Source organism: Pholis gunnellus (genome assembly GCF_910591455.1).
Source record: "Pholis gunnellus genome assembly, chromosome: 5".
Taxonomy (NCBI): Eukaryota; Metazoa; Chordata; class Actinopteri; order Perciformes; family Pholidae; genus Pholis; species Pholis gunnellus.
Window position 1 is genome coordinate 7,342,999 of NC_136531.1, and position 26,968 is coordinate 7,369,966.

The 26,968-nt window shown below is 45.0% G+C and overlaps 1 protein-coding gene across 1 annotated transcript in view; it reads right to left on the bottom strand.

Moving 5' to 3' along the window:
• Positions 1 to 1,196: 1,196 nt before the first annotated feature.
• Positions 1,197 to 26,968, bottom strand: part of fat1a (FAT atypical cadherin 1a) — a 71,580-nt gene continuing 45,808 nt past the window's right edge. Inside the window, exons 10-28 of the mRNA XM_079159330.1 lie at positions 22,561 to 26,634; positions 21,745 to 21,941; positions 21,465 to 21,618; positions 20,018 to 20,251; positions 15,730 to 16,116; positions 14,637 to 14,851; positions 13,281 to 13,418; positions 12,941 to 13,084; positions 11,541 to 11,738; positions 10,240 to 10,836; positions 9,905 to 10,127; positions 9,684 to 9,815; positions 9,368 to 9,525; positions 8,063 to 8,531; positions 7,178 to 7,331; positions 6,786 to 6,896; positions 6,057 to 6,700; positions 5,147 to 5,284; positions 1,197 to 2,316 (exon numbers count right to left, since the gene is read on the bottom strand). Coding sequence (XP_079015456.1) covers positions 1,646 to 2,316; positions 5,147 to 5,284; positions 6,057 to 6,700; positions 6,786 to 6,896; positions 7,178 to 7,331; positions 8,063 to 8,531; positions 9,368 to 9,525; positions 9,684 to 9,815; positions 9,905 to 10,127; positions 10,240 to 10,836; positions 11,541 to 11,738; positions 12,941 to 13,084; positions 13,281 to 13,418; positions 14,637 to 14,851; positions 15,730 to 16,116; positions 20,018 to 20,251; positions 21,465 to 21,618; positions 21,745 to 21,941; positions 22,561 to 26,634 — 9,038 coding nt within the window. The 3' untranslated portion in view covers positions 1,197 to 1,645. The remainder of the gene's footprint in view (positions 2,317 to 5,146; positions 5,285 to 6,056; positions 6,701 to 6,785; positions 6,897 to 7,177; positions 7,332 to 8,062; positions 8,532 to 9,367; positions 9,526 to 9,683; positions 9,816 to 9,904; positions 10,128 to 10,239; positions 10,837 to 11,540; positions 11,739 to 12,940; positions 13,085 to 13,280; positions 13,419 to 14,636; positions 14,852 to 15,729; positions 16,117 to 20,017; positions 20,252 to 21,464; positions 21,619 to 21,744; positions 21,942 to 22,560; positions 26,635 to 26,968) is intronic.

Here is a 26,968-nt window from a genome sequence, read left to right on the forward strand (position 1 = left end):
ACAGCAAAGGGTCAACTACTATGTTAATGACCTATGTCTATAATCTTTTTTTTGATTTGTCATTATGGGGCATTAAGTGCAGACTGAAATAATTTAAACTGAATACTTCTGATACTTTCTGAATGCATTCTGTCTGGATCAGCTTCTTCCAAAACTTAATTGAAGCTTAAAACCAGTGAAAACCAAGACTCTTTGTGTTTAATTGCTGCAGCATTCCATCAAATCTAAATATTCTAGATGTTCTCTGTCCTATTTTAAACACAGCCTGACATATTTGGGAGATACATCTGTGAAAACTTTGGGATCTACACAAGAATAAAAGAAAGTTTTGACTATTGTTACAGTGTTGGCTGCATTTGTAATGACTGACCCATTGGCCACTGCTTAAGAAGATAAACACTGCTTTGTTGCTGTATATATGACTTTTAAATATGTAATTTATCACATATATTGCATTTCATTGTTGGGCTGCAACTGCATGTTATTTTTCTCACAGATTTTTATATATATATAGAACATACTTTAGTCTGCCAATAATCTTCTCCAATAGTCGATTAATCGTGTAAACATGTAATTTACAACAAATATAATAAAGTGACCTGCTAAACAGTTGAGTAATTGCACAAACAAAACTAGCGACGAGTACTGCTTACTACAACTTGGCTATATTCAGAAATTCAGTTTGGAAATAATTGCACACAGACAGCCGAGGTATTTTTTAGGAATAATTTATTGCCAGTAGGAAAGCGTGAGCTTGTGGCAGTATTCAATAAAAACCTTAACAAGACCATAGCATTGCTCACACACACATAGACACCTGAAAAAGTCACGTGTCCATGGATAACTCTGCACTATAAATATATTGGGTCCCATTTTCTTGGTGGAAAAATAAAGAGGTTCCAAAGTCAAAATTTACAAACAAACAAATAAAAAAAAACAACAAGAATATGCAGTCGTTCATTGAAGACCCTTTTTGAAATGAGCAGGAGACAATAAACTTTACGAGTACACTGTGTTTGGAAAAGCCACGCTCTTTTCTTTTCTTCTTTCTTTTTTAACGTTTCCTTTTTTTTGTGAATGTAAGCACAGTAAGGCTGATAATGTCACACCATTTAACTCTTTTTTTTTGTTGTTGTTGAAAATAAAAGCATAGAATATCTACAAAACCTAGTAAACTTTGAAATCAAAACTGTACATTTAAATTTACATTGAAAATGAGGACTTGTATAAAAACATTTTGCTTGGTTGTATTTATAGAAACAGAGATATTCTTTTCTTTTTTTTTTTTCCTCATGATGCTTTTCATGTTTTACACTGAAATGTTGACCCTTCAGACAATCCACTTCCTGCGTGTGATGACAGTTACTTAAAGCAATGGCACTGCCAACTCAAAGGGGCAGGAGTTGGACTGAGCAGATGTTAAGATGCTACAGAGTCTCTCCTATAGCTTCATGAGATCTTCTCAGCCGATTGGCCTTCACAACCAGTCTCAACAACCCCTGTGTTTGGACTCAATTAATCGTGTGTGTCAATGTATGCGTGTGTGTGTGTGTGTGTGTGTGTGTGTGTGTTTAGTGAGGGTGGTGTGTGAGGGGTAACATAAGATGTGGCTGTGGGGTTCAGGCACTTTTGTTTGGATCCAGTGTCAGACTTCAGTGTGCTGTTGGGAGTCGAGCGCCGGGATGACCAGCCGCTCAAAATGGCCCTCGTCGCCGCTCTCGTAGTCGCTTATCATCACCTCGGACTCCTCGCAGCACGCGGACATGTCCGAGCAGGAGGCTGTGGACGTGTACAGAGACATGGACATGTTGTCCAGAGCTGAGGAGTCAAAGTCCCGACTACAACCTAAAGGGTAGCCCCCTCTGTAGCCACCGGCGCCCATGGTGGAAGCTGGGGTGGTGGCGCCTGAGGTGGAGGTAGCACCTTGGCCCTCGGTGTCGGCCCCGTCGCTTGGGTAGGAGTGCTGTGGCAGGTACTGGTTAAGGCTGTAGAGCTGCGGCAGGGCCGGGCGATGGCGGACCCCGGCCGGGCCACCCGGACCGGTCGCAGAGTGGTCAAAATCTCTGCCCATGGGCCGCAGCGTGTCGCCGTACTCCGGCAATGGTGGGGGCGGCAGGTCGTCGTTTGCATGGAAGTCCTCCGGCGGCGGAGGGAAGTCGCTCTCAATGTCGAAGCCGCCGGGATAGTAGTCGGTGTCGATGGCACTCGGGTCACTGTACAGAGGGGCGGGCGACTCCACAACCTCATACTGTGGAAACTCCTGGATTCCAGGAAGTTGAACACTTGGCATCCAATCAGATGTGTCCCAGTGATATCCTGTTTGATAAGGAAAAGCCCAAAGCACAAACACACCCATTAGTATTCCGCACCGAAGCTCACATGCAGTTAATAACGTTCACCGTATGACAACATGTTAATGTTAAATACCCACACCATGCAACAATAACACAACACGTCACACCGACACAATGAGTTGTTCATTAATAAACACTTGAATTCACACCACGTTGTGAGAGCAACTTTTTAACACATTGAAGACACATTCACATATTTAAAGACACAGTGACATAAAAATTGTAAAATCTGTACAATTTGTACTGTTATCTCTTGCTGTATGCCAAAATATGTGCAAACTTTTTAATCATCGATCATTGAAGCGCTCCTTAAATATATATAAAAATTGTATCCCAGTCCTCAGTATCTCTCTACAGCTCCATTTGGAATCGCCATATTTGCTTAGCCACGCCCAAATCTGCGTTATCCAATCAAATAAATAGGATATGATTTAAATCCGTCTAGTTATCATACCTCATATGAAAATATGATAAATTATTGAAGATAACATACTAACTCCCGTTTTACTGTGTAAAAAGACAAATTATATTTAAAAAAAATTTCATTTTTGTGTGACGTAACTTTCAAGATAACGAAAGCACTTAAACATACAGTTAGTTTCAGGGATTTAAGTGTTGAAAATAGTACTAAAAGACACACAAACGACTTGCGTCCAGTCCGTTAAATTCCCTGTTAGTTACTGAGCAAAACCTTTGATCATATAATGCTCGGATTAAAGTTCTCTTTAATAATAAATAGATAATCCTACGGAGCTCAGTGTCAGAGCAGGTTTAACCCTCTCCTCATTAAGCTGCGGGGTTAGTGGTGGTTAACATTTAGAGGGCGGGATCGGGGGCACACCAAGGCACATCAGGCAAACAAAGATGTAAAAAGTCACCTCTTGGGTTGTTGAGATCATGAGCCAAAAAAGACTCTTTATATGAGGCGAGAAAGGAGGAGAAAGAGAGAAAGAAGAAGTCACATTAAAACCTGAGAAGAAAGAACAATGGGCTAAGAACACGGATGAAATGAGGGCAATGAAGCACTGAAAGACGTAACAATGATAAAGAGAGTGACAGGTTAATTAATGGACAACAGCTCTGCCATTCTCTTAAACAGACTCCTTGGGGTGTGTAATCAGAAAGTTGGCAAAGATCAATACTGTGACTTGAAGGCAAACCGTCTGCGCTTGTTTCATTTTGTATTTGCATATCTCTTTAATTAGCAGCCGAATCTTAAAAAGTAGGGCCCACGTCAGGGCTGTGTGAGGTTTGTCAGTGTAAGATAATGGCAGCGCTATAAACCTGCACTTCACATCCCAACACCAAGGACAAAACTACTGGCAGATGGAATAAAAGAGTACCTTCTCCTTCCACCGTGTCAACAGCAGAGTTGACAAGGTGGATTACAGTCACTATGGAGGCTTGTGAGAGGCGGGAGGGGGGGAAGAGTGGGTGGAAGAGATTCAGCATTAGTACGAATGCCGTAATAATAGAAAAAGGAACAAAAAAACAACATATGGAGTTGCATGGTGGAGGGAGTGATGGCAGCACAAGCGACACTTCCAAAAACACGTCGTCGTTGCTAGACAGTGTTTTTTCTTTTAACACTGAATGTTGTTGGGGGGGGGGGGGGGGGGGGGGATTTCATGGCTGGGCACAAGACGATGGTGGAAGGCGACACAGTGGGCGGGCGGGGGGGGGGGGGGGGGGGGGGGGGGGGGGGGGTCTGGTCTCGTTTGTGCAAGATAACACATAGCAACAACAACATACTGAGATGCTACGGGGTGCCATTGACAGTACAGATGGAAGAATCAGTGAAATTCCCCGGGGGATAAAAAAAAACACATTTCCAACCCTAACACACGGAGAAAAGCCTCCGTGTGTTCAGAAAACCGAACTGAGGAAATGAAGAAACAGAAATGGCCTGTTCGGGAATTAATCAATTTCTAATTTCGGATAGAGAGGAAGGTTTTGATGACTTATGAGCAGCACAGTGCCCATCATGATATCCCAGTGATGACTGAAGGGTAATAAGTGAGATACGAAGAGGAAATAACAGGAGAACATAACCTGTGTGTACCCTTGTGATGTGTTCCTTGGTGTTTGCTTTGAGCATCTGTTTGTAGCTACATTTCGAAAAAAAGAAGAGACAAACAAAAAGAGAAGAAATGGCATGCGTGTAAATAAAAATGAAGAAGAAAAAAAGAAAAAGCAGACGTCTGTCAAAGTCAAAGGCCTTGTGAGTGATTTTCAAACAGAACATAAGTGCTTTCTGAGTAAGTCATCAAACTCCTTTTGAACACCGGTAAACTGAGAGTCGGGAGATTAGAAAACAGGGTCAGAATGTGTATATATATATATATTTATATATATATATATATAAAGAGAGAGAGAATCCCGGGAGAATTACACAGTACAAGTTGTTGTGATTGCTTCCGTCTGTACCGGTTGTGATTGAGGACTTACAGGCTGGACCTCCCTAATTAAAACCTTGTTCTGGATCTGTGGACTGATTTGATCCATATGGGAGCTGAAGCCCCGCAGCAAAAAGAAAAGAGAAGAGAACATGTGACCCCAGAGCCACCATTTGGGCCGAAAGAGACAGAGTTAGCATCGAGATCAACAAGGCTCCGCGAGACAAATGGAACTGTTGCGAAACCCTGCAGGCTCATCAGACAAAAGGAAAGAAAAGTCATCACAAGTGCAAAATGGCATCTCATACATGTGCGGGTTATAAAATGTGGCATTTTTCAAGCTGTTCTGTCTTGTTAGTTTTTTTTCTCAGGGACACATGGTGGATGGAAGCATACCGTTATCATCGCAGGACTCTGACTGGAAGGAGCTGAGGGACTGGACCTCAGACATGCTGCCCCTGGTGTTGTAGGGGTGACAGGCGCTGTCCTCCACAGGCTTCTTGGTCAGACACGGATCCAAGTCCACCACTTTAGCTGGAAGAGGAAAGAAGCATTTGTTAAAAGCAAAAACACAACACCAACCGTATGTTGCTGCTTTTGATTTTATAGTTTTCTACATTTAAATCGGTGGAAACCAGCACGAAACGTATCTATTGTTGGTGTCAATATATACAGAAATATGGCAAATACATGCACGATCATATAAAATACTGGAAGGGCACTTGGAGAGCGCTAAGGCCGTTTTCCGTAAGTGAAACATAGTGCTTGTATCCAGCCCCTGATTTATTACGTTTTATAAAAGACGGGACAGTAGTTTTTCCGTAATCCTGCGGACAAAAAACAAAAAGAACCGAAAACACAACGTCCTTGGAGGAGGTAATTACAACATGTTCCATGAACTGTGCTCTACTGCTATGCAGGAGGCAAAACTCTTATTATCATGTATGGAAACTTTAAAATGTACACTGGAATTAACTTGGACTACAGAATGTAATAGCAAGAACTTGATAATTTGGTACAATTTATGGAGAAAAACTTAAAGACAAAGACAAAACTAGTAATTAACTAGAAGTGCATCAATTCCGCATTCCTAATAAATTACATCATCCTTTCCAGGAAACTTCCAAGAACCTTATTAGGTAATTATGGACATATCAAGCTGCATTACCCAGAATTTCACGAAGTGAATCATGATCATTGATCATTGTTGAATGCCTTAAATGCAATAAATGTCATAACAGTGGTGATGTGGAGCTCAAAGCAACGCGGGCCTCAGCAACGCTATGTAAAGCTATTGAGAACTTACTATCATAATCGTAGTCCCAGTTTGGCTTCTGGATGGAGTCACTGTCTGAGACGGAGTTGGAGGCAGGGGGAGGGGGGAGGTTGGGCGCTACACTGCACACGGCCACAGTCTTGCGGTGTCCGTGCACGGAGTCCGGGTTGAAGGTGCTGAACTCCGGGTGCTCGGGGATGGCCGAGCCCTCAAACGAGTTCCTGTCCAGGTTGTTCCTCGAGTCGCTCGGAATGCTGGGAGTGTAGGAGATGGGCCTCACAGGGACCTGAGGCGGGATGTCGGAGTAGATGTTCTTGTTGAGCTTGGCGTCAAAGTAAGGCCTCTGGAGGAAGGAGTGAGGCACGCTCGAGCCTCCGAGACGTTTGTCGTCGCCGTCGCTCTTCGACTTTCTGCGACAAGCCTTCTTGCGGATGATGATGAAGAGGAGGACCAGGATGAAGATGCTGGACACGAAGACCACGATGCCGATCACCTCCTCCAGGCCGATGTTCCAGGAGGTGGAGACGAACTCGTTGCGGACCTCGGCGCGGAGTTCACACATCTGCCCGTTGAAACCCAGCGAGCAGTTGCACTTGTAGGAGCCGTATGTGTTCTGGCACTGGCCGCCGTTGGCGCAGGGGTTCTTGATGCACTCGTCGACATCGTTCAGGCACCTGGAAATCAGTGATGTGTAATAAACCGGTGATGCAAAATATCAGACTCCAGCTGGAGATATTTGAACACGTAAAATGTACATACCTGTCTCCCTGGAAGCCTGGTTCACACTCACATACTGGACCATCCAGACTGTCGATACATTTGCCGCTGTTTTGACACGGGTTGTCTCTGCAGTACGGCCCCAACTGGCACCTGAATTCAAAACAAGTTCACTTAAGAAACCTCAAAAAACATATGAAGACTCCTTCGCTTCTGAACCTTTTTTTGCAAACATACAATTTTTGGTTGTTCCATGATAAACTACCTTGTAGAGTAATGGCTACGACAATGAGGGGTATAAAAATGTTTGCCTTTGTCTAGCTTTGTCCCCTACTCATCATCATCTTCATCCCATGCCAAATCATTCTTCCCATATGGCGTCATTGATGCATGCTTGTGTAAAATGAAGCCCAGACAGAAGAAGGCGGTCCTACCTTTGTCCTGAGTACTGCCCTCTGCACTGGCAGTAGAAGTCGTCGGCGCGAGGAACACAGGTGCCCCCGTACAGGCAGGGGTTGGAGGCACAGGGGCTTATGCCAATCTCACAGTGGGTGCCCATGAAAGAGGCCGGACACTTACAGAAGTAGCCTGCGGAATTCATAGTAAAAAAAATAACCTCATGAAGACAAATGACATTTTCAAACTGCTGTTGATTCTCAAATCTGAGCCAGTTTGGAGAGAATCACTGGGGGTGAGTTGTCTCATTAAACAGGTAAAGGTCAGCCATGCATAAAGGCCTCATACAAAATGAGCACTTTACTTTAATGGGTCACTTGTTAAATTCTGCATAATTTACATAAGTGCAATGGGTACGCTTACACTGTCTGGAGTTCTTTCTTTAATTTGAGCTGATGTGACTGAAATTCGACACGTCTCACAAAAAAAAGCCTTCCAGGGACGGTGAGGGGTTGTGCCCCCTGAACCGCTGGCAGGTTTTTAACGCGAAACAGATGCAGAAGTGTCGAGTTTTCATTAACAGCAAACAGCACTAGCTGCAAATTAACACAGCGACAGGAGCGCGTCAGAAAACAGGGAGAGGTCTCGCAAAACTATGATAAAAGACGGTTGTCTCTCATAGCCTCTCTTGAGTAATTAAACAGGTTCCCTTCTTCAGTTGCTACACCTGTTTGCAAGTGGCAGAAAGGAAGCTATGAAAAACAGCTTAGCAATAAGGGCACAATTAAAACTTCTCGTAAGCTAAGAACATGTACAGGTACTCGGGTTGTACATCACACAAAAAAGGAAACTTGAAATGTATTTAACGAAAGCAACTCCAGTGCTAATCTGATTTAAAATGAGCTGAGCAGGACATTACACACCTCCATTAGGCAGCGAGGTGCAGATCCCTCCGTTGGTGCAGGGGTTGCTGGAACAGGTCTCAACGGGTGCGAGTGCGCAGCCCGGGGTCACGTCCACGATGTCCTCCATCACGGCGTGGGCCCGGCTGGCTTTGGTGTTGAGGGGCAGCTCCTGGCCGTTCAGGGCGATGGCCTCCAGGCAGCCGCGGAGCCCGTTGGTGACGGGCAGGCTGCGCCCGTGGCGGGCCGCGGCGAGCTGGCGTACGTGACCGCCGAAGTAAATGGTGTTGTCGAGGTTGAGGGTCCGCAGGGTGCCCGGCGCCGTGCCCGAGGCTGCGTGCACCCGGTCCAGCACGAGCTTGGCGTAGTTGCCGTCCACCTCCAGTGTGAGCGTGTGCCACTCCCCGTCGTTGACCTGAGCGCTGTGGACCGACACGAGGCCGGGGCCGCTGCCGCAGTCGAACTTGTACTGCAGGCGGCCGTTCACGATCTATCAAGAGCCATAAAATGCGGAGTTAGAACATGATAAAGATCTGCGTGTACCAGACTTAGGGAGCTTACTCATCTCATCTTTGTTTCCCCTTTTTTTCGATTTCGCTCGACAAGATTAAAACTTGGGCGGAAAAAACGTTATCAAATCACCAAGCCCGTTATAAATCGATGTGTGACACCTTCATTAATCACTCCCTATCAGAAAGTACAATGTGCGCCAATGCATTACCATGCCATGACTCCATCGTATCTTAATGGGAGCAAACAAATATCGACTAGCTACACACTCGCTTTGCAGGAAAACATCTTTATACAACAGTCTAACTTCTGTTCATGCCTCTAAATAACACAAGTGGCAGTTAAAAGCCTTTAAACAATAACTCCCTCTTAGCCAGTCAGGTCTGGCATGTAGACTAATATACCAGACAGACCCTGAAAGGAATGTGTGGAGAACTGCATTCTGTTTCCCTCCCAGTACTGAAATAGCTCCTGTGTGTGTGAGATTTGTTTTCAACCCACCACTACATTCCCATCGTCCCTCATGTGAAAGGGGGTTTTAAAATGCCTTTTTGAACCCTTCAGTGCAGCTGATTGGCACACATGGCTGGGTGGTCTCGTGGGAGTGCGGGTCAATTTTGTGTTTATTAAGCCCTTCTGATATGGAGATGCCGGGCTTTAATACAGAGACAAGCTCAGAAATGCAGACGGACAGTCAGTCTAGACTTAATTATGATAAGCGAGGTTATCATTTCAGTTTGAAAGACGCCGAAGGAATAAATGGCTGAGTAATGAGGCTGGACGAATACGTTTACACACACACAAACACAAACACACCTCGATGATGCTGTAGTCGGTTCCTTTGGCATACATGACGGTGGCGTGGCTGGAGAAGGTCCTCAGCCGCAGAGACAGCTTCATCAACTCCTTGTTCTCATTCTCCATCAGACGGTACTTCACATAGCCGCTGCCGCTGAACGTCAGCGAGTGGCCGTCTTGACATGAAGTAACAGACGTGTGTCAAGAAGAGGTGGGACAAACATGCAGCATCACATTTACATTATTTGCACCATAGATCACGAGTGGGTGAAGCTGGCGACGGGTGAAGGACGAAAACATCTGGGGACAATGATCAAGAGGTGGGTTGTCTTACCGGAGCATTTGCCCTTTTTGAGCTCTGGACACACGCAACTGTACACGGTATCTCTGGGATCTGCAACACACTCCATACCCTCAGGACAGGGGTTGTTCTCGCACAAGTTGTTCAGCACTGGACATCTGCCACCTAAATGCCAACACACTTGCTCTCAGACCGGGAGTTTCTAACAGACAGTAAATGTGAATCTGAGCGTGTATGCGGTGTAGTCAGCGTACCTTCGCACTGGCAGGTCGCGGCCCTCAGGTGTCGCGGGGTAACGAAGCTGAGGCGAGCCGTGCTGTAGGTGGACACGGCGGTCTTGTCCAGCGTGATGACCTCATCGCAGAAGCTTAAGGGGCAGTCCAGACCTGCGCACAGCTTCTGCACCACCCGCACGATGCGAACCCCCGTCATCTCCTCGATCACAGCTGCGGAGGAGTTCAACTTGTGGAAGACGACCTGAAGGACAATTGAGACATGAACATCAGCTTTTCTCTTTCTTTATCTTTGGGGTTTGGACAGTTTGGTACCATCAGCTAGAAACATCAAATGTAATCATGGCTGCTCTTACCTCCTGAGATTGGTATGGACTGCCAGATCTCTCCAGAGCCAGCAGCACATCCAGATCTCCCTTCTCTGTAGGCTGCAGGCTCACTAGCTGGACTTCACTCCTCCTGACGCCAGCGATGTTTCTCAGCGCCCGCTGGAAGTTGCGCCAGTAGTCCCCAATAAACTCTTCGGGGGCGATATTCGCAAAGCGCACAGCAATAGAGTTGTCCAGCGCCTGGCGAGTCGCCTGCCTCACGTGCACGGTGACCTCAGCCGCCGTGGTGAAGCGCCCGTCGGTCACCGTCACGTTGAGAGGGTAGTGGCCCACGTCGAGAGGCCGCAGGGCGACGACCTTTCCGTCGGAGGCGGAAACTGAGAACAGGGCGCCGCTCTCGTCTGAGGATGCGGAGGACGGAGGGGGGAGGCTGTAAGCGAGCGTGTCGTAAATGTCTTGGTCGGTGGCGTGGATCTTGCCCAGGACTCCTCCGGGGTATTCGTCGCCAGCGGTGGTCACGAAGATGTCAAGCGGAAGTATGGCGGGAGAGTAGACACTCTCCTCGATTATGCGCACGCTGATGAAGGCGGCGGAGAAGAGCTGAGGCTTGCCACTGTCTGACACCTGAACATGAGAAAGGAGACACACGTATGAGGAAATATTGTGCACTGTAATCTCTATTTTTCCAACAGCAGAGGGCAATCAAGCTCTTTCACTGATATCCCGAAGTTGGCGGCACCTACACACTGAAGGTGCACTGGATATTAAAGCCAACAAAACCTCTGAAGATCGTGCATTTTAACATTCACACTTGCACACGGATGGTCATCAGTTCTGCACGAAAACCATTACTCAAATCTGAGTGTGCATCTCGCTTTAACAAGACATCACACTTACATTTCATATCCCATCTGCCCACTCGTTTTTTTCCCCCCTGTTCCTTCCTCTAAGGTGACACATCGACACCCGGCAGCACGCGTGATCATGCAAACCAAAATGTCTTTGATTTAAGATTCTCCTGTGAGATGCACTCTGATACAGCAGCTTTATTGCACGCCTATTTTAAATTCAGCATCTTACACACGGCGGCTTTTCGTGGTGAAAAGCTTTATTTAGAATATATTTAAAAGGTTCAAGATGGAGAGATGAACATTGGCTAATTGTGGGGAGGGAGGGGGGGGGGGGCAGGAGATAGCAATGAGTGAGCATGACAGAGAAAAAGTACAGAAAGGGAAAAGAGGGAAGACAAATGGATCAGGCTGCTGTGGCTTGATGGTTAAATCAATACAACCTCTCAACTGTGGTTTCTCCTCTGTGCTGTGACTCACCTGTGCTTGAAGTAGGTAGTGTTCTTTACTTTTCCTATCCAGCGCCCCCACGGCCACTAGAGCTCCCTGCTGATCGATGTGGAAAGCGTCGCCCTCATTCCCGTCCACGACGGCGAAGGTGAAAGGTGGGCCGTTGTGGGAAGCGTCCCGGTCGGTTACGGTGAGTTGAAGAACACTTGTGCCTTTTGGTCGGTTCTCCTGTGGGATACAAGAGGGGAATGTGTAATGTTTTCGCAATGAGACGTGGAGGTGGTTCACCTGGCGCTCTTCAGCTCTATAATGTTTGACAGTGTAATGTTTTTCAGAAGGTAGGATATACACCCACAGAACACTGCTGATGTGAGAGAAAACGTTCCGGTGACTGCCTGAAACTGTATTTTAGATGTCAAGGAACCACCACACAACATGTCATTTGATCCATTGCTGATACAAAATTACTGATTACAGCCACTTTAAAGTCTTCTTCTACCGTTATTAACTCGGTGCTGGAACTTGTCAGTTGTGCTTGTCTAACAGCCGGTCCCACGATGTTGTAGGCAAGGCTTCTGATGAGTCCCGGTAAAAGGAACCGTGTTAGTTTTACAATTAAGGCTTTGCCTGAAGTGGCTCTTCTTGACTCAAAACTCACTTTTTTTCTCAAGTGTTAAAGAAACAACTCTGGGCGTTCCTGGTGGTGTATCGTGTGTGTGCCCCGTGTTTCTTTCTTGTTCCGCTTTAGTGTGATCTTGTGCTTTACTTTGATCGAGGATCCATAGTAAGTCAAATAAAGCCAGTCAGAGAAAAAACAATGTTTCATTCTGAAGTGCTTGAGCTGTGTACAATGTGTGCGGTGCCCCCTGACAGGATTTTTTAAATTGCTTTCTTTTTTTCTTTTTTCTTTTTACAGTTTTCTAAACAGACATGAAAATTGGAAACGAATCATCTTACATCCTTCCTTTTGGAATCATGATTTTTTTTTTTTTCATCTCACAAAATGGAATACAGATGCAGAGAATACCTCTGTTCCTTCTTCTCACTCTCACACGTCTTCCATTTACACCAGTCAATCATCCACTATCAGCTCAGTATCCACTCTGCATCACTCCTGCCTTTCAGCCTTTCCTTTCCATCCCTTATCTGAATTCTTATACTTAAGATGCAGCCTCTGTCTTTTTGTCCCCCCCCACCCCTCTCTCCCCCTTCCCTTGTCCTTACCTCTGTTGCTCCAACCTCCTACTTGCCTCTTGACATTCTAGTCGCACAGCCTCCCATTATTCCATCCTGTTAATCCCTCTCTCTGTGTCCACTGCAATCCCCCCTCAGCACCCGCCCCCTCTCTTTATTCCTTTCCATCTACCTCGTTCTCATGCTCTCCGTCTCTAATCAGCCGTCCACACTGACCCCTCTCCTCCCTCTCTCACCTGGATGATGAGGCTGTAGTTGGCCTGGGAGAAAAGCGGCGGGTTGTCGTTGACGTCCGAGATGTCGATGTTGATCGCGGCGCTGCTGGAAAGAGGGGGCGACCCGTTGTCCGAGGCCACCACCATCAGAGTGTACCCTGAAGTCTGGGAAAGGGAGGGAAAGAGTAAGCATTCGAAGGCAACGCTGCTTTTGTAAGCAATAACGTGGCTGAGATCAGTAAACAAGCTTCCCTATTTGGCCTGACATGACTCTTATTGGATTCTGCATAGAGTGCAATTAGTCCCTCAGTGGATTAAACGTTATGTGTACAGTCAGCATTGTATCTGCGGTTTCTCTTACTCGCTCTCTGTCCAGCTGGCGGGCAACTTTAAGCTCTCCTCTGATCGGATCGATGGTGAAGGGGCTGCCTTGGTTGCCGTCCACGATGGAGTAGCGCACGTGATCGAAAGAAGGCCCGTCGAGGTCCTCCGCCACCACCTTTGGATCGATCAAACAATCACAACGACGATCAATCAACAATCCTTGAATGTGTCTTTACAGGACAATTGAACACCCTTACTTGCTTATGTTAACATATGCGTTAGAAGGCCAATAAAAAACTCTTCTTCCTCTGATCGATGGGTTCTACAGTTGTGTTTGTCGGTCCTCGTCGCTGGTTTAAAGGGGGTGGGAAAAATGTGATGTCAAGCAAGATGGAAAACATTTTCTTGCCCCAGTTTCTCCAATATCTCAGATTTTCTGTTGTTATATCATTGTAAACTGAATACCTTTTGGTTTTGGTTGGACTGTTGGTCGAACAAAAGAAGACATCTGGGCTCTTAGAAGCTGGGGTGGAATTTGTCCCTTATTGTCTTGCATTTTATAGAAAAAACGACTCATCTTTTATCCATCGTCTGATTAACCGATGATGCAAATAATCATTAGTGGCAGCCCTACTATCACAACATCATACAGATGCATACATTTGTTTTGCTTCTCCCGTGTACCCTCCTCCAAAACACACACACACACACACACACACACACACACACACACACACACACACACACACACACACACACACACACACACACACACACACACAGTCTTAAAACCCACCCGGGGTCACATATTGATAGGCATCCCCAGGGAAATGAACAGACAGTGAGGAAGTATGTGAAGACAATGGCAGTTATTAAAATCTAATTTTGTGATAGATCATTTATATCCAGGTACATTAGACACACAGATAAATGGCCATAAGCAAGAGGTCTTTTATGAGAGGTGGGCAGCGAGGGTAGACAGAAATGGATGGAGGGAACATTTAACATGCAGAAGGTAGAGAATGCCTTATCTCGGAGAGAGGCTTAATGAGACGAATGCCTTTCAATTAAACTGTTTGAGCATGTGTGTCAGATAATGCACGAGAACAGGGGTGCAGCGAGCATGAAGAACATTGGTCCTGATTTAGCTGTGCCACCAGATGGTGATTTGCCACACGTGCAGATTTGTGATAGTGTATGCAGTGAGTAATGGACAGAGAGGAGCGAGGCTGTGAGAGAATAAATTAAAGACGATGAGTGAGAAGGTGAGCAGTCTGGCAGATCTAGCTGGAGGAAAGAGAGAGATAAAAATGGCTTTTACCCTGCTTGCAGCTTTAATTCAGGGTTACTGCCCTTACAACAAGCGTCTATTGTACGAGTAGTATATTCCTACCGCCAACACAGTCTTTCCCAGCTCCGTGTCCTCGCTGACGACGGCTGTGTAGACGTCCTGGCTGAAGACAGGTCTGTTGTCGTTGACATCAGTCAGGTTGATGTTCACAGTGGCCATGTCGCTGAGCGGCGGCGAGCCTCCATCTGTAGCCTCTACGGTGATGTAGTATTCGTGGGAGACCTCGTAGTCCAACGGCTCAATCACAAAGATGTCACCTGGAGACGGCAAAGAGACAGCAGGGAGTCAAGAGAGGGACGGAGAGCTGGTGTCATGTCATGAACTCACACGACCAATTATACTACACAACACACCAAAATCATGAATTTGATGAAAAACATTGTGCTTCTTTATTCGTATGTATTGTATTTGAAGCTGTTTTTAACCTACTAGTGAGTCATTCCTTCCCCAAGGCAATGTAGCATGATGCCATGATAATGTTAAGACAGGAATGCAGACTGTGTTGACTCCACAACAATTACATGGCCGGGGCAATGACGCTCCTGATGTTTAACTCCCCGTGCCCAGAGGACGTCTCGGTGTAAACAAAATAATCAGCATTGTGTGTCTCCTTGAAGCCAAACAAACTGATAAACACATGTCCTTCCTTGCAAAAATCTTTAAAAAAAAATGAATTGCTGGCGCATAGTCATGATAAATGAAGTCACAGCTAAATCTGTTTATTTTGGGTTCATACCGCTGGAGTAAACCAGACGCCGTGTGCCGACTTGCAAGACACTTTAAATACACTTTGGTGAAATGAACGTTCTCGTTTGGTGTGAACACAGCATCATGGATCTGTGCCATAGTGTGAAACCTGGGCGCACACGATGCAAACAAAACAGAAAACAACTTGTAAAAACATTGCTCATCAGCACTACTAGAGGTCAAAAGCTGCAAAGGCTGCCTTTAATCCCTGTGGTGACAGTAAAAATGGGATTTGATTTAGTAATTGTATCAAACTTAGAATTCGATATCCCATTTAATTGGATTGGAAGTAATACTTAAGTATTTGTTACACCACCAATAAGGAGAAAGCTAAGAGCACAGTCAGAGCTGAGCTAAAAGCCATCTATCAAACGCTCCCACGACGTACCCGTGTGTGGGTCCACGCTGAACATGCCGTGCTCGTTCCCACTGATGATGCCGTACGAGATCTCTCCGTTAGCCTCCGTGTCCCGGCTGGCCGCCTGCACTCTGAGCAGCTGCGAGCCCGCCGCCACGTCCTCGGGCACGGTGGCCGTGTATTCGCGGTGCTCGAACACCGGCGGGTTGTCGTTGATGTCCAGGACGGAGATCACCACCTGGCACAGCGAGGAGAGGCGCGGGGAGCCCCCGTCGCTGGCGCGGGCCTTCAGCTCGTACGTCGACTGCACCTCGCGGTCCAGGGCGCGTTCCAGGCTAACTACGCCGCTGTGCTCGTCGATGGAGAAAAATCCATCAGCAGAATTGACCAACGAGTAGAGGATGTCGCTGTTAAGACCTGGCATGACAGAAAAGGGTAAGAAAAAGTTAGGTTTTTGGTTTTTTTGCAGTCTTTACATAATCATTGCTGTCTGTTAAGATGTGATGCCTCTCAGTTTACAACCTGTCCCCTGTACCCACATCTCAGCAATTTACCTGCTGAGTGAAATGTTATCTTCACGCCACGAGATAAATAGCCACATCAACAGAAATACTCCTTTAAGCACAGGGCGTAACAAGTATATTGATTTGTATATTGATGTATTGATTCTTGAATGATTAAAATCACCGCCCTCTCCCTCTCATTCCGACACATCCATCTTTCATACCGCCTCTGATAAACAGGAGCTGTAAACGCCTAATCCATGCCATCCTCATAACTCATGTCCTCCCACTAGCAGGACGCTCCCAGCAACAAGACAGAGACGGATCACGATAATAATCATAATGCCTTTCTGCAGGTGGCCCCCATTTGGAATACGCTATTATATTCCAATTTATCAGGTAAGTGACCCCGTCCTCCATGGAACTCATTATGATGCCGGAGAGTCCACCACGGGGAGCCCTGCTTATATAGTTTCCCATCACTTTTATCTGGTGTGATCATCCTTGAGACAATTGCTTAATGGTAGTTAAGTGAATTGTGCTGACTCTCTATTGGCTAAATTGCCTCATGCTGGTACGTTTATGGACGTTTGCTCATCTCAGTCCCGTGGCTGGAAAGTTTATATCAAAGTAGACGAACAAATGCGTAAGTGATTCAACGAGAAAATACGTCAGCAGGTCAATGAAAAATGATTCTTAGCTGGAGCCGTATATTAAAGGGGAACACCACCTAAATGAAGGATTCCAATATGTTGTTTTCCATAGCGAGGAAAGTTCAATCAATATTTGTGAACATTTCTCAAAGCCAGAAACCGGAGAAGTCCCCAACGTATCATCAGTTAGAATGTGTGGAGCTGTTCTATAGACCATGACTGGGAGTGTTTGTATAATGAGCTTAATCATATTATTCCTCAGTGTTGTGACGGAAAATCTACCCAAATACTCACAACATTCTGATACCGGGTCCTCAACATTTTACAACTCAAAAGGCCAACTTCTGATTGATATAAAAATCCCAAGGACCATCTTCCCAAATAAATGACCAAAACAAAAAAGGAGGAAGACAAAAACCTGGGCTGTAAATATGAGTTATGCTTCTGTCAGCTAAATATTCTGCTAACCCTCACCTATCACTGCCTGCCATTATCAATCCACATTCAATGCATTCTGGGTAATATTTCTTCACCGCAGACTTTGGAGCTTTTACTGGCGCAGGTTGTCACTCCGTACCAGAGATGGTTAGCTAGATAACAGTGGCCAGACACGCTTGTCCCTACCTGGCGATGTGTCGTGATTGGTGTGGCGATATTTAAACGTAACTGGTCATCGTTTTTAAAAATATCTAGCTTTGCAAATTACCCAAACATTCCATTTGGGGTTCAGGTAGATGGCGCTCTGAGGCCCAATTTATAGAACATTTTAAATCGGTTTAAGACAGGATTTCTTTCATTAAAATGTATCGATACTAGTCGCGGATGTATCGATACACTATCGTTGAAAAAATGATCGCGATAGTAAGCTATATTGATATTTTTGCACAGCCCTAATTAATGAACTATACAATTTTCCCAAGTCGTTGTCTATGGAGCAGTTCCACGTTAGTTTTAGGATTTGGGACGCCGTAGGAATAGCATGTATGCATTCTGAAAATGGGTGCAGTTCCCCTTTAAAGACAATGTTGTACAGCAAAGTATTAATGTAAATCTCTGTAATATTGTCAAACGCAATTATTCTAAATGCACACTAATCCCAGAAGCAACAACAACAGATTTCATTTGGAGGACAGCTGGCACATTAAGACATCTTTCTCTACACTATTGGAGGCAAGATTGTCAAGAACATGTATGAATCTGGTGCAGCACCACGGTGGCAAAGCACAACATTTCCAAATTCCTCCAGAATGGAGGGATATGAGAAACTGAAAGAAGAAAATAACAACAGCGAGGCCGTGCAGAGAGACACTCTGATCCAGGCAGGCTGATAAAAGGCTAAGGCCAAATCACAGAAGGAATGTGCACTCGCATAACTTTAGTTTGTCAGATCATGGCCACCAGTCTGGATCTGTTTGTCAGTCGGGTTCTGAACTATTCCGCACTGATAAGTGCTGGCCTTTCAGCGACTCTAACAGCGGGCTGAACTGAGGAGCAGCAATGTTGTTAAGTAGCAGACGCCTTCCAGCCAAATGGGCAGGTGGATCTTTGAGGCAGTGGCACACAGCAGCCCGAGCCAAGAATGAATCCTGGCAGCGCTATGCACAGTCAAATATCTCTATTCTCTTCGGAGGAGGCTTCACATTTTGATGTTTGCCTGCTAAGACAGTTGACTGAAGCCTGAGTGAACTGGGTCAAAGCTAAACACCAAATTCTTCTTGTACACTCTACTTAATGCTTGGGACTTGCCAGCTGCGCTTTAAGTTAGAACCTAAATAAAAAAAACAGTAGAAAGGCACACACACACACACACACACACACACACAAAAATCTCAATGTGTGTGATACCCACATGTGAGGGATATACTAATCAAATCCCGCTCTGCTTACACTCAGTGTAACTCTAAATAATGATTGCCCCTGGCTAAACTGCAGGAAGCACCTTTTTTCTCTACCCATCCTTCAAATACCCTTATCCTTGATATCCAAAATGTGAGCAAATTTTGTGCCAGTTAAGCCTCAGGGAAGACATGTCTTAATACCGGCGCTTTCCATTCACTATTTAAGGTTTCTCTCTGAGGGATCCAATTCTAGCTCCGTTTCGTCCTGTCAAGCTGTCAGTCCACCCAAAACGAGGGAATAAAAAAAAGGGGGGGAAATAGAAAGTGAAGGCGTCGAATGGCTTGTGTTCCACTAAACTAAAAAGGTGTAATCTGGAACGGCAGGTCCAATGGTTTCCTGGCTAAAGTCTCAAGGAGCTTGAAATGACTGTTTAACTGCGTGGTGTGAGTTCTCAGTCTTATCCCCACGCGAGCCTCTCGGTGGTCGGCAATGCTTGTTGAAAGGTGAAGAAGCCGCAGATAAATATGTGGCCCTGTGGCTTTGCACCAGGCGAATGGAAAATTACAATCAGCCCTTTTGAGAATTCAGCTTCAGAGAGAGAAATTTCATTAGAGTGTAATGGAGCTTTTAATTTGAGGGGTTGATCATTCATGAAATTCCACTTTTGTTATCCTTCCCTCTCGCCATTTAGTGTAATGACGTCGCATAAAGGAAAGATAATAACCCGTGCATAGTGAGTCAGCATTTAGCCAAGATGCATATGCATGCTGTATACCATGATGCTAAACCTCCTTTTAAAAGGTATTTCAATCAAAGGTGCTTTTTTTTTTTTTTTTTTTGACCTTGAGTAATGCCTTTGTTTATCTTTTGATTTGCATTTCAAGCATGATGAGAGCTCTCAAAGTGTATCCAAAACATAGTTTTAATATTAAAAAGTGTCCAATCATGGCTTAGCATCTGTAACTAGGCACAGCAGGCCTGTCACATTTTGGATTGTTGCATTAAAGGACTTTGGAAAGTGGTGTTGTTATTTTTATTTGTTTTTTGGCCTTTAAAAAACTAATTTTGCAAAAGCTCATGAATTTATGAGGTTTCTGACTTTTAAACAACGACATATTTATCTATATTCGAGACCCTTTTTATAGGACTGTCATTTCAACTACTCAAGTAACAAGCAACTCATGAAGCTAACATTGGCTAGCTAACTACAGCTGATAAGACCAGCAAAATGGAGGCGGGGCTTAGCCAACGTTATAGTACTGGATTAACTTTCCTTGCTGTACATTACATTTTTTTAAGTTAACGGACTGAAAATGAACTCACCAGAATCAATATCGTTGGCCAGCAGTTTTGCCACATATGTGCCGATCTCTGTGTTCTCGAAGACCGTGATGGTGTAGGGATCAGAGGAGAACTGAGGCGGGTTGTCGTTGACGTCTTCCACGGTGATGTGGACGTCGGCCTCGCAGTAGCGCCCTCCTCCGTCCACCGCCCGCACTCTGAACCTGTGCTCCTCCTGCTCCTCTCGGTCGAGGGGCTGTGAAGTCTTCAACTCCCCTGCAGGTAAGACAGAAGGCTTTTGAGCAAAACACACAAAACACACAAAGACACTAGAAGGATTTCATATTCAACATACAGACAGGCGTATCAGAGGACAAACCATGTATACTCTAAAGCACTGCAACCCTCTTGTCTCCTGTCTACTAACCAAATAAAAAAACATTGAAACAACTGATGGCTTTCAAGAGTGAGAAGAGGGGAATAAATAAATAATTGACGCGCGAAAGCAGGAAGAATAGAGCAAAGAGAGTGGAAGGATGAAGGGAACCATCTGAGTTGGCAGCTAAGAGCAGCTTGGAAGTGTCCTGGGAGGTGAGGCAGCCAACATTACCACAACCTCTCTGGAAAACTCCAGAGCCTCTTGGCGGTCCTCATCTGCAATAATCCTACTTGTCTGCACTGAAAAAAAATAACATCCCCTCTCCATAACAGTAGCGCTGCTGCTGGAAACTGAATATTGACGGTTGCCAAAAGACAGCTGGATGGTTTTGTTGACTCGGTTTGAGTCTCTCAGCATATTAAAAGCAGAATTACTTAGGGATTCTCTGCAGCAGCAGACATGTCGGATAGCTGTTTAAATCTACTGGCTTAGTTTGTTTTGTCCTCTCATGCGTTAACTTGGCATTTATTTTAAAACCACGTTGGCGGTGATTAACTGGCATTGTTTTTCTTTCTTTTTTTCCTGCTCTCATTTTTCATCCCAGCAGCCAGATGGAATCTCTGATTTAGAGGGTCTCCAAGAAGAAATTATTTGCAGGCAAGAAGTATAGCGGCCATAAATTTAATTTTAGTGTGCAACTCTGTGTTTTAGTGCCACTATGGGTCTTTAAGTTGCCCCGCTGGGAAATGTTCTTGGCTCTTTTAAAAATGAATAAGTAAATAACTGGGCAGAAGAAAACACCCCCTTGCCTCCTCTATTTCTAATAATGATTGCGGATACAGAAACAAATAAAAAAACAAAAAACATTATCACTATTTTCAAATCTTAAGAGGGTAGAATGTAAGACTCGCTGTCGTGCTGAGCTGCCTTTTTGAATTTGTGGCTCCAAGCCGAGGACCAAGAGTGTTTCATGAGAGACTTTCCACATACTGCTTCCCGATATTCAGAATAACATACAACACAGCTGGGACGCAATCAATCACACAACCAATACTGTTCTTCGTACACATAAGCATTTGCATCCACTGCTGTTAACACACAGATACACACCTGTGTCAGAGTCGATGATGAAGAGTTCAGATCCAACTCCCTGGAGTTCGTAAGAGATTTGGGCGTTTGAGCGGATGTCAGCATCTGTAGCAGAGACCTGCAAGACGAGCCTGCCGGCGGGGGAGTCCTCTGGGACTCTCTCGCTGTACAGGGACTGGGGGAAGGAAAATGGAAGAGGGAGAGAAATGAAAGTGAATACCAGGAAGAAAAGGGCACAACAAACGCAAATGAAGTGCGGAGAAATTCCGACACAGTCGAGAGAGAAAAAAATGGACTTTACCTTTTCGCATACAGGGCTGTTGTCATTGGCATCCAGCACCTTGACCTCCACGACGGCTTTGGCAGTAAAGATGCCATCACTGGCTGTAATGTTAAGGAGGTAATTGTCCTTCTCTTCACGGTCCAAGGGCTTCCTGACAGAGACCTTCCATTCATTCTGAATGTGTTCGATGGCAAATTGGCCAAGTGGGTCCCCTCCTGTTTGGTGTTAAAAAAGAAATATACCACTTCAGAATGATCAACAACTCAGAGGCAGGAAAGCAGACGGAGTCATTAAAAAGACACAAGGGTAAGGCTCTGGCCTGAATTTTAAAATGCATTCCACAAAATACCTATCAATAATTACTGAAATTATCTTTTAAGAATTCATCACTGCTTCTCAAAGCCAATCCTTAGTTCTAAATCAAATCTGTTTGGTACACAAGCAATACCGCGAACCGAAAATGTACATGAACTAATGCTGGACTCGGATTCCTCTTAATATTCCCAGACTTGGCATAGTTATTCACACATGCTAATTAGCACCAGAGGAAGTATTTCCCCCGAGTCTATTTCAAAGCATTATTCAGACAATTATACATTTCTGTATTATGATGACCTTAATATTTGCCTTGAGCTTTGGCAGATTAGGCGATAACTCAGACTCCTAACAGATAATAGAATTGTATAATGTTTCAAAGATGAGATATTATCATCACATTAAGTGGCATAAACGGATAACCCCCCTCTAAGCTCTGTTTATGAAAAACACAAAGGACTATCGAGTAAACTCTCCTAGCATACTCATAATGTGTTTCACAAAATAATAAACACCCACCTGTGATGAAGTAGTTCACATGTTTATTGATGTCTTCAGAATCATCATCCGTGGTGCTGAGGATGGCAATCACCCCGCTGGGCGGAGGGTCATCTTCACTAACTGTGCCTTTGTAGATCTCTGCCGTGAAGCGGGGCGGGTTGTCGTTCACGTCGGCGACCGTTACCTCCACTCTGGTGCCATTGATGTGTTGGACTTTGTCGCCTTGGTCTGTGGCTAGGATGGCGATTGTGTATTTGTTCGTCTTTTCACGGTCTAGCTCTTTTAAGGTGGTCACCCATCCAGTTTCGCTGTTAACAGCAAACAGCTCGGAGATCTCCTGCGAGTTCTGCTTGGGGTCGAGGCTGTAAACAACATGGCCGTTGGTTCCAGAGTCTTGGTCGGTGGCTTTGACTTGGATCACTTGGGTCCCGCTCGGAAGGTTTTCCACAGTGACGGCCTCATAAGGGTCTGACTCAAAGACAGGTTTGTTGTCATTCAGGTCTTTCACTTGGATGTTAACATTTACAGATGCTACGATCTCATAGTTCTCATGTTTGGTTTGGGAAAGCAAAGTGAGTTGGTACCACTTGGTCATCTCATGGTCGAGGCTTTTCTGAAGCTTCAAGGCTCCACTGTCTCTGTCGACAACAAAAACCTCATCTTCATTGCTCTCGGGAGTGTTGCCCTTCGCAAGGCTGTAAACGATGGGTTGCTCACTCTCAGCCTGAATTACATCGATCTCTGTGCCAATGGGAAGATCTTCAGCAATTGTGTAGCGGTAATGCGTTTCAGCGAATTTCGGAACGGGTGTCTCTGGTGCAACAATCCTGATGTAAACCTGTACAACAGAATGTTTGGGTGGATTCCCGGTATCCTTCGCCCTCACAAAGAATGCATAGAGCTCATTTTCAAGTCCGATGAGACTCTCTTTGGTTGTAACGACCCCAGAGGTTGGGTGTATTTCAAAGTTCTCTTCCACGTTTTCAACATCTGCTTCGATTGAGTACTCAATGTCAGCATTGCTTCCCTCATCCATGTCTGAAGCAGCAATTTTAACCACAGAGGTTCCTCTTGGGACATCTGACGCAATAGTGGCTTTGTAGTCAGCTGCCCTGAATTGTGGGGCATTGTCATTGACGTCTGTGAGAATGACATTGACTACAGAAAAGCCTACTTTTCCACCGCCGTCCTTAGCTATGAGAGAAATAGGAATAACCTTTTCAATGGTAATTTCACGATCGAGGCTCTCAAGAGTTAAAATCTCTCCGTCTTCATTGACAGCGAACTTGTCTTTTGCAAAGTCATTGACAATTAGGTATGTTATTTGCCCATAAATGCCTTCGTCGTCATCTGTCGCCTTTGCTTCTGCTACCAAGGTACCAATAGGTGAGTTTTCAACAAGCTCTACCACATAGTCCACCTGAGAGAAGGTGGGGTTGTGGAAGTTGGCACCAGTAACTGTTACCATGACGAGGGCTGAGCTTCTGAATACACCGTCTGATACCGATACATTTAGGTTGTAAAGAGGCTGCATATGTGGCCTACGGTGGTTGGAAATGGCAATGGCGCCTGTGTATTTGTCAATGGAAAAGTTCTGATCGTCATTGCCGGATATTATGGAGAACTCCAACTTATTGGAGTCTGAGCTATCAGCATCAGATGCCTGGACTTGGGTGATGAAGTGTCCACGTGGGGCCAGTTCACTAATAGTAGTCTTATAAGTGTGCTCTGTAAATATTGGAGCGTTGTCGTTCAGGTCTGTAACATCTATCGTCACAATGACATCACTGGATAGGGATGGAACGCCTCCGTCCACAACCCGGACTCTCAACTTGTGCTGCTGGATCTCCTCATGATCAAGAACTTGAGCTGTAGAGATTATTCCTGTGTCACGGTCAATGGTGAAAGAATTTGAATTCTTCCCCTTCTCTTCAACCAGCTGAAAGAATACTTCTTGGTTATTACCAGTATCGGAATCTTTGGCATCAACTTGCAAAATGAAGGTACCAATGACAGAGGCCTCTGAAATATTGGCATGGTAGGCCTTTGACAGGAACACAGGGGTGTTGTCATTTACGTCTTCCAGAATGATATCCACAAACACTTCAGAGTGCGCTCCAGTCAGAGAATCTGTTGCTCTTACATTTAACTTGTAGGCAGGATGTGTCTCAAAGTCCAGAGGCTGAATCACATGAATTACACCTGTGTTGAAATCAATTGAGAACTGTTTGAAAGGATCTCCCTCTGAGATGGTGTACACAATGCGAGGGCCTTCAGAATCATTGGCCTGTACATGGAGAACAGGTGTGTGTAACTGGATGTTTTCAGGGATTTCAATGCTGTAAAAAGGCTTCTCGAACACAGGCATTGCTTTGTTCACAACTGTTATTGGAACTTCTACTTCTGCTGAGAGTGTTACCTCCCCATTATCATTTGCCATAACAACGATGACAAAGTCTGTGTTGAGCGAATCCGTCTCAAATTTCTTTCGGAGGGAGATTTCACCAGAAGGGGAAATTTGAAAGTGCTCCTGGTGATCCTTTAGGTGATAATGGATTTCTGCATTCGAGCCACTGTCTTTGTCCACTGCTGTGACTTGTCGGATGACCTGGCCTATCTCTGCATCCATCTGGACCAGGGCGTGATAGGGAAGGTTTACAAACATAGGTTTGTTGTCATTTGCATCTTCCACTGTCACAGTTACTAGAACATGAGCCCCATCTTCAGATTTGTCCTCTCTGGTGACCTCGACAACTATATAAAATGTGTCGTGTGCCTCTCGATCAAATGGAATCCCAGTGGTTGAGATTACTCCAGATGTGTGGCTGATTTGAAATCTGCTGTCAGGGTTCAAAATTCTGTAAAACAAGGGCTCGTTCACCTGGTTCCCAACAGCAGCAATGACTGCGAGTGTTTTCTTCTCGGAAAGGTTTTCTTGGACATTGGCTTTGTAGGATTCCCTGGTGAACTTCAGTTTACTCTCCTTGTTTTCCTTCACATGTAACTTTACTGTAGCAACCGCGGCAAATCTACCATCAGAAACCCTAACCTTTATTTCATATCTGCTTCTGAGCTGTGAGACATTCTGAATAGAAATTATGGCCGTGATTGGATCAATTTTAAATTTATCACCAATATTTCCCTCAGAGATGGAGAAGAGAAGTTTGGAGTTGGGCCCAGAATCTGAGTCTGTGGCGTTGACTTTAATGACTTCCACCCCTTTGTATGTTGGCACAATGACGGTTGTCTCATACAGTTCTTGGCTAAAAACTGGTGGACAGTCATTAACATCAATTACTTCAATGGTCACGTTGGCTGGCGTCTCTGCAAACAGGCGTGGCATTCCTAAATCATGGACCTGGACTGTGAAGCGGAAAACACTCTTCTGTTCATAATCAAAAGCCGTTGTGATTCTGATGGCTCCAGTGCTCGAGTCAATGGCGAAATAGTTATGAGCAAAAGGTTCGACAATTTGGTAGATGAGCATGGCATTCTGGTCGCAATCAGCATCAGAGGCACGAATGACAAAAGGGGTGTTTTCATAAGTAAGAACAACACTGTTGACGGGGGCCGATTCACTGATTACCCCTTTGAATTCTCTCTGGAGAAATATTGGAGCATTGTCATTTTCATCCTTTAGGTGAATCAGAAGAGTTGCGTTGCTGGCAAGTCCCGCCATGTTGGTGCCCTGTATGATCAGCTTGTATTGAGAGGCGGCCTCATAATCTAAAGCTTTCTGGGTCACAACCACTCCTGAGTTAGGGTTTATATCAAATGCGTTGTTGATGTTGCCACCTTTTATTTGATAGAAAATAGACGACTGGCTGTTGGCTGTGACCAAGCTCACGAAACTTCCCGGATGGACTGATTCACTGACTTCTGCAGAGAACTCTTTTTCGGTGAATTTGGGGGCTGCATTGTCAGAAACAGTAACCACAATGTGTACAGTGGCTGTAGTTGACAGTGGAAGTATTCCACTATCAGAAGCCTTAACGGTGAGTTCAAACAGGGTCTTGCTGCTGCGATCAAGCTCTTTGGCTACTGTAATCGTCCCAAGAACAGGGTCGATGGCAAATGAGTTTGCAACATTTCCTGCAAGAAAAAGACAACACAAGTAGAATATATTAATGACCTGCGATATGTGCCTGGTGATGCAAAACATATATGGTATGTATACGTTTTCTACGTGTTGTATCAGGAAGGTGTGGTTGGTAAGCATTTGTAATTTCAGAAATGGTAAAGTACTTTCCAAGCCAGTCATCCTAATCAGTTTCACACAGAACAAAGCACGCTACAATTGAATTACATCAAGTCATCTTAGCTATGTCAAATATGCATATATTCAAACGAAAAGATGAGAGACACGTTTTTCTTGCATGTCTCTTACAACAGCATATTGTAGGAGAAAACCACCGTGGGAAACTCT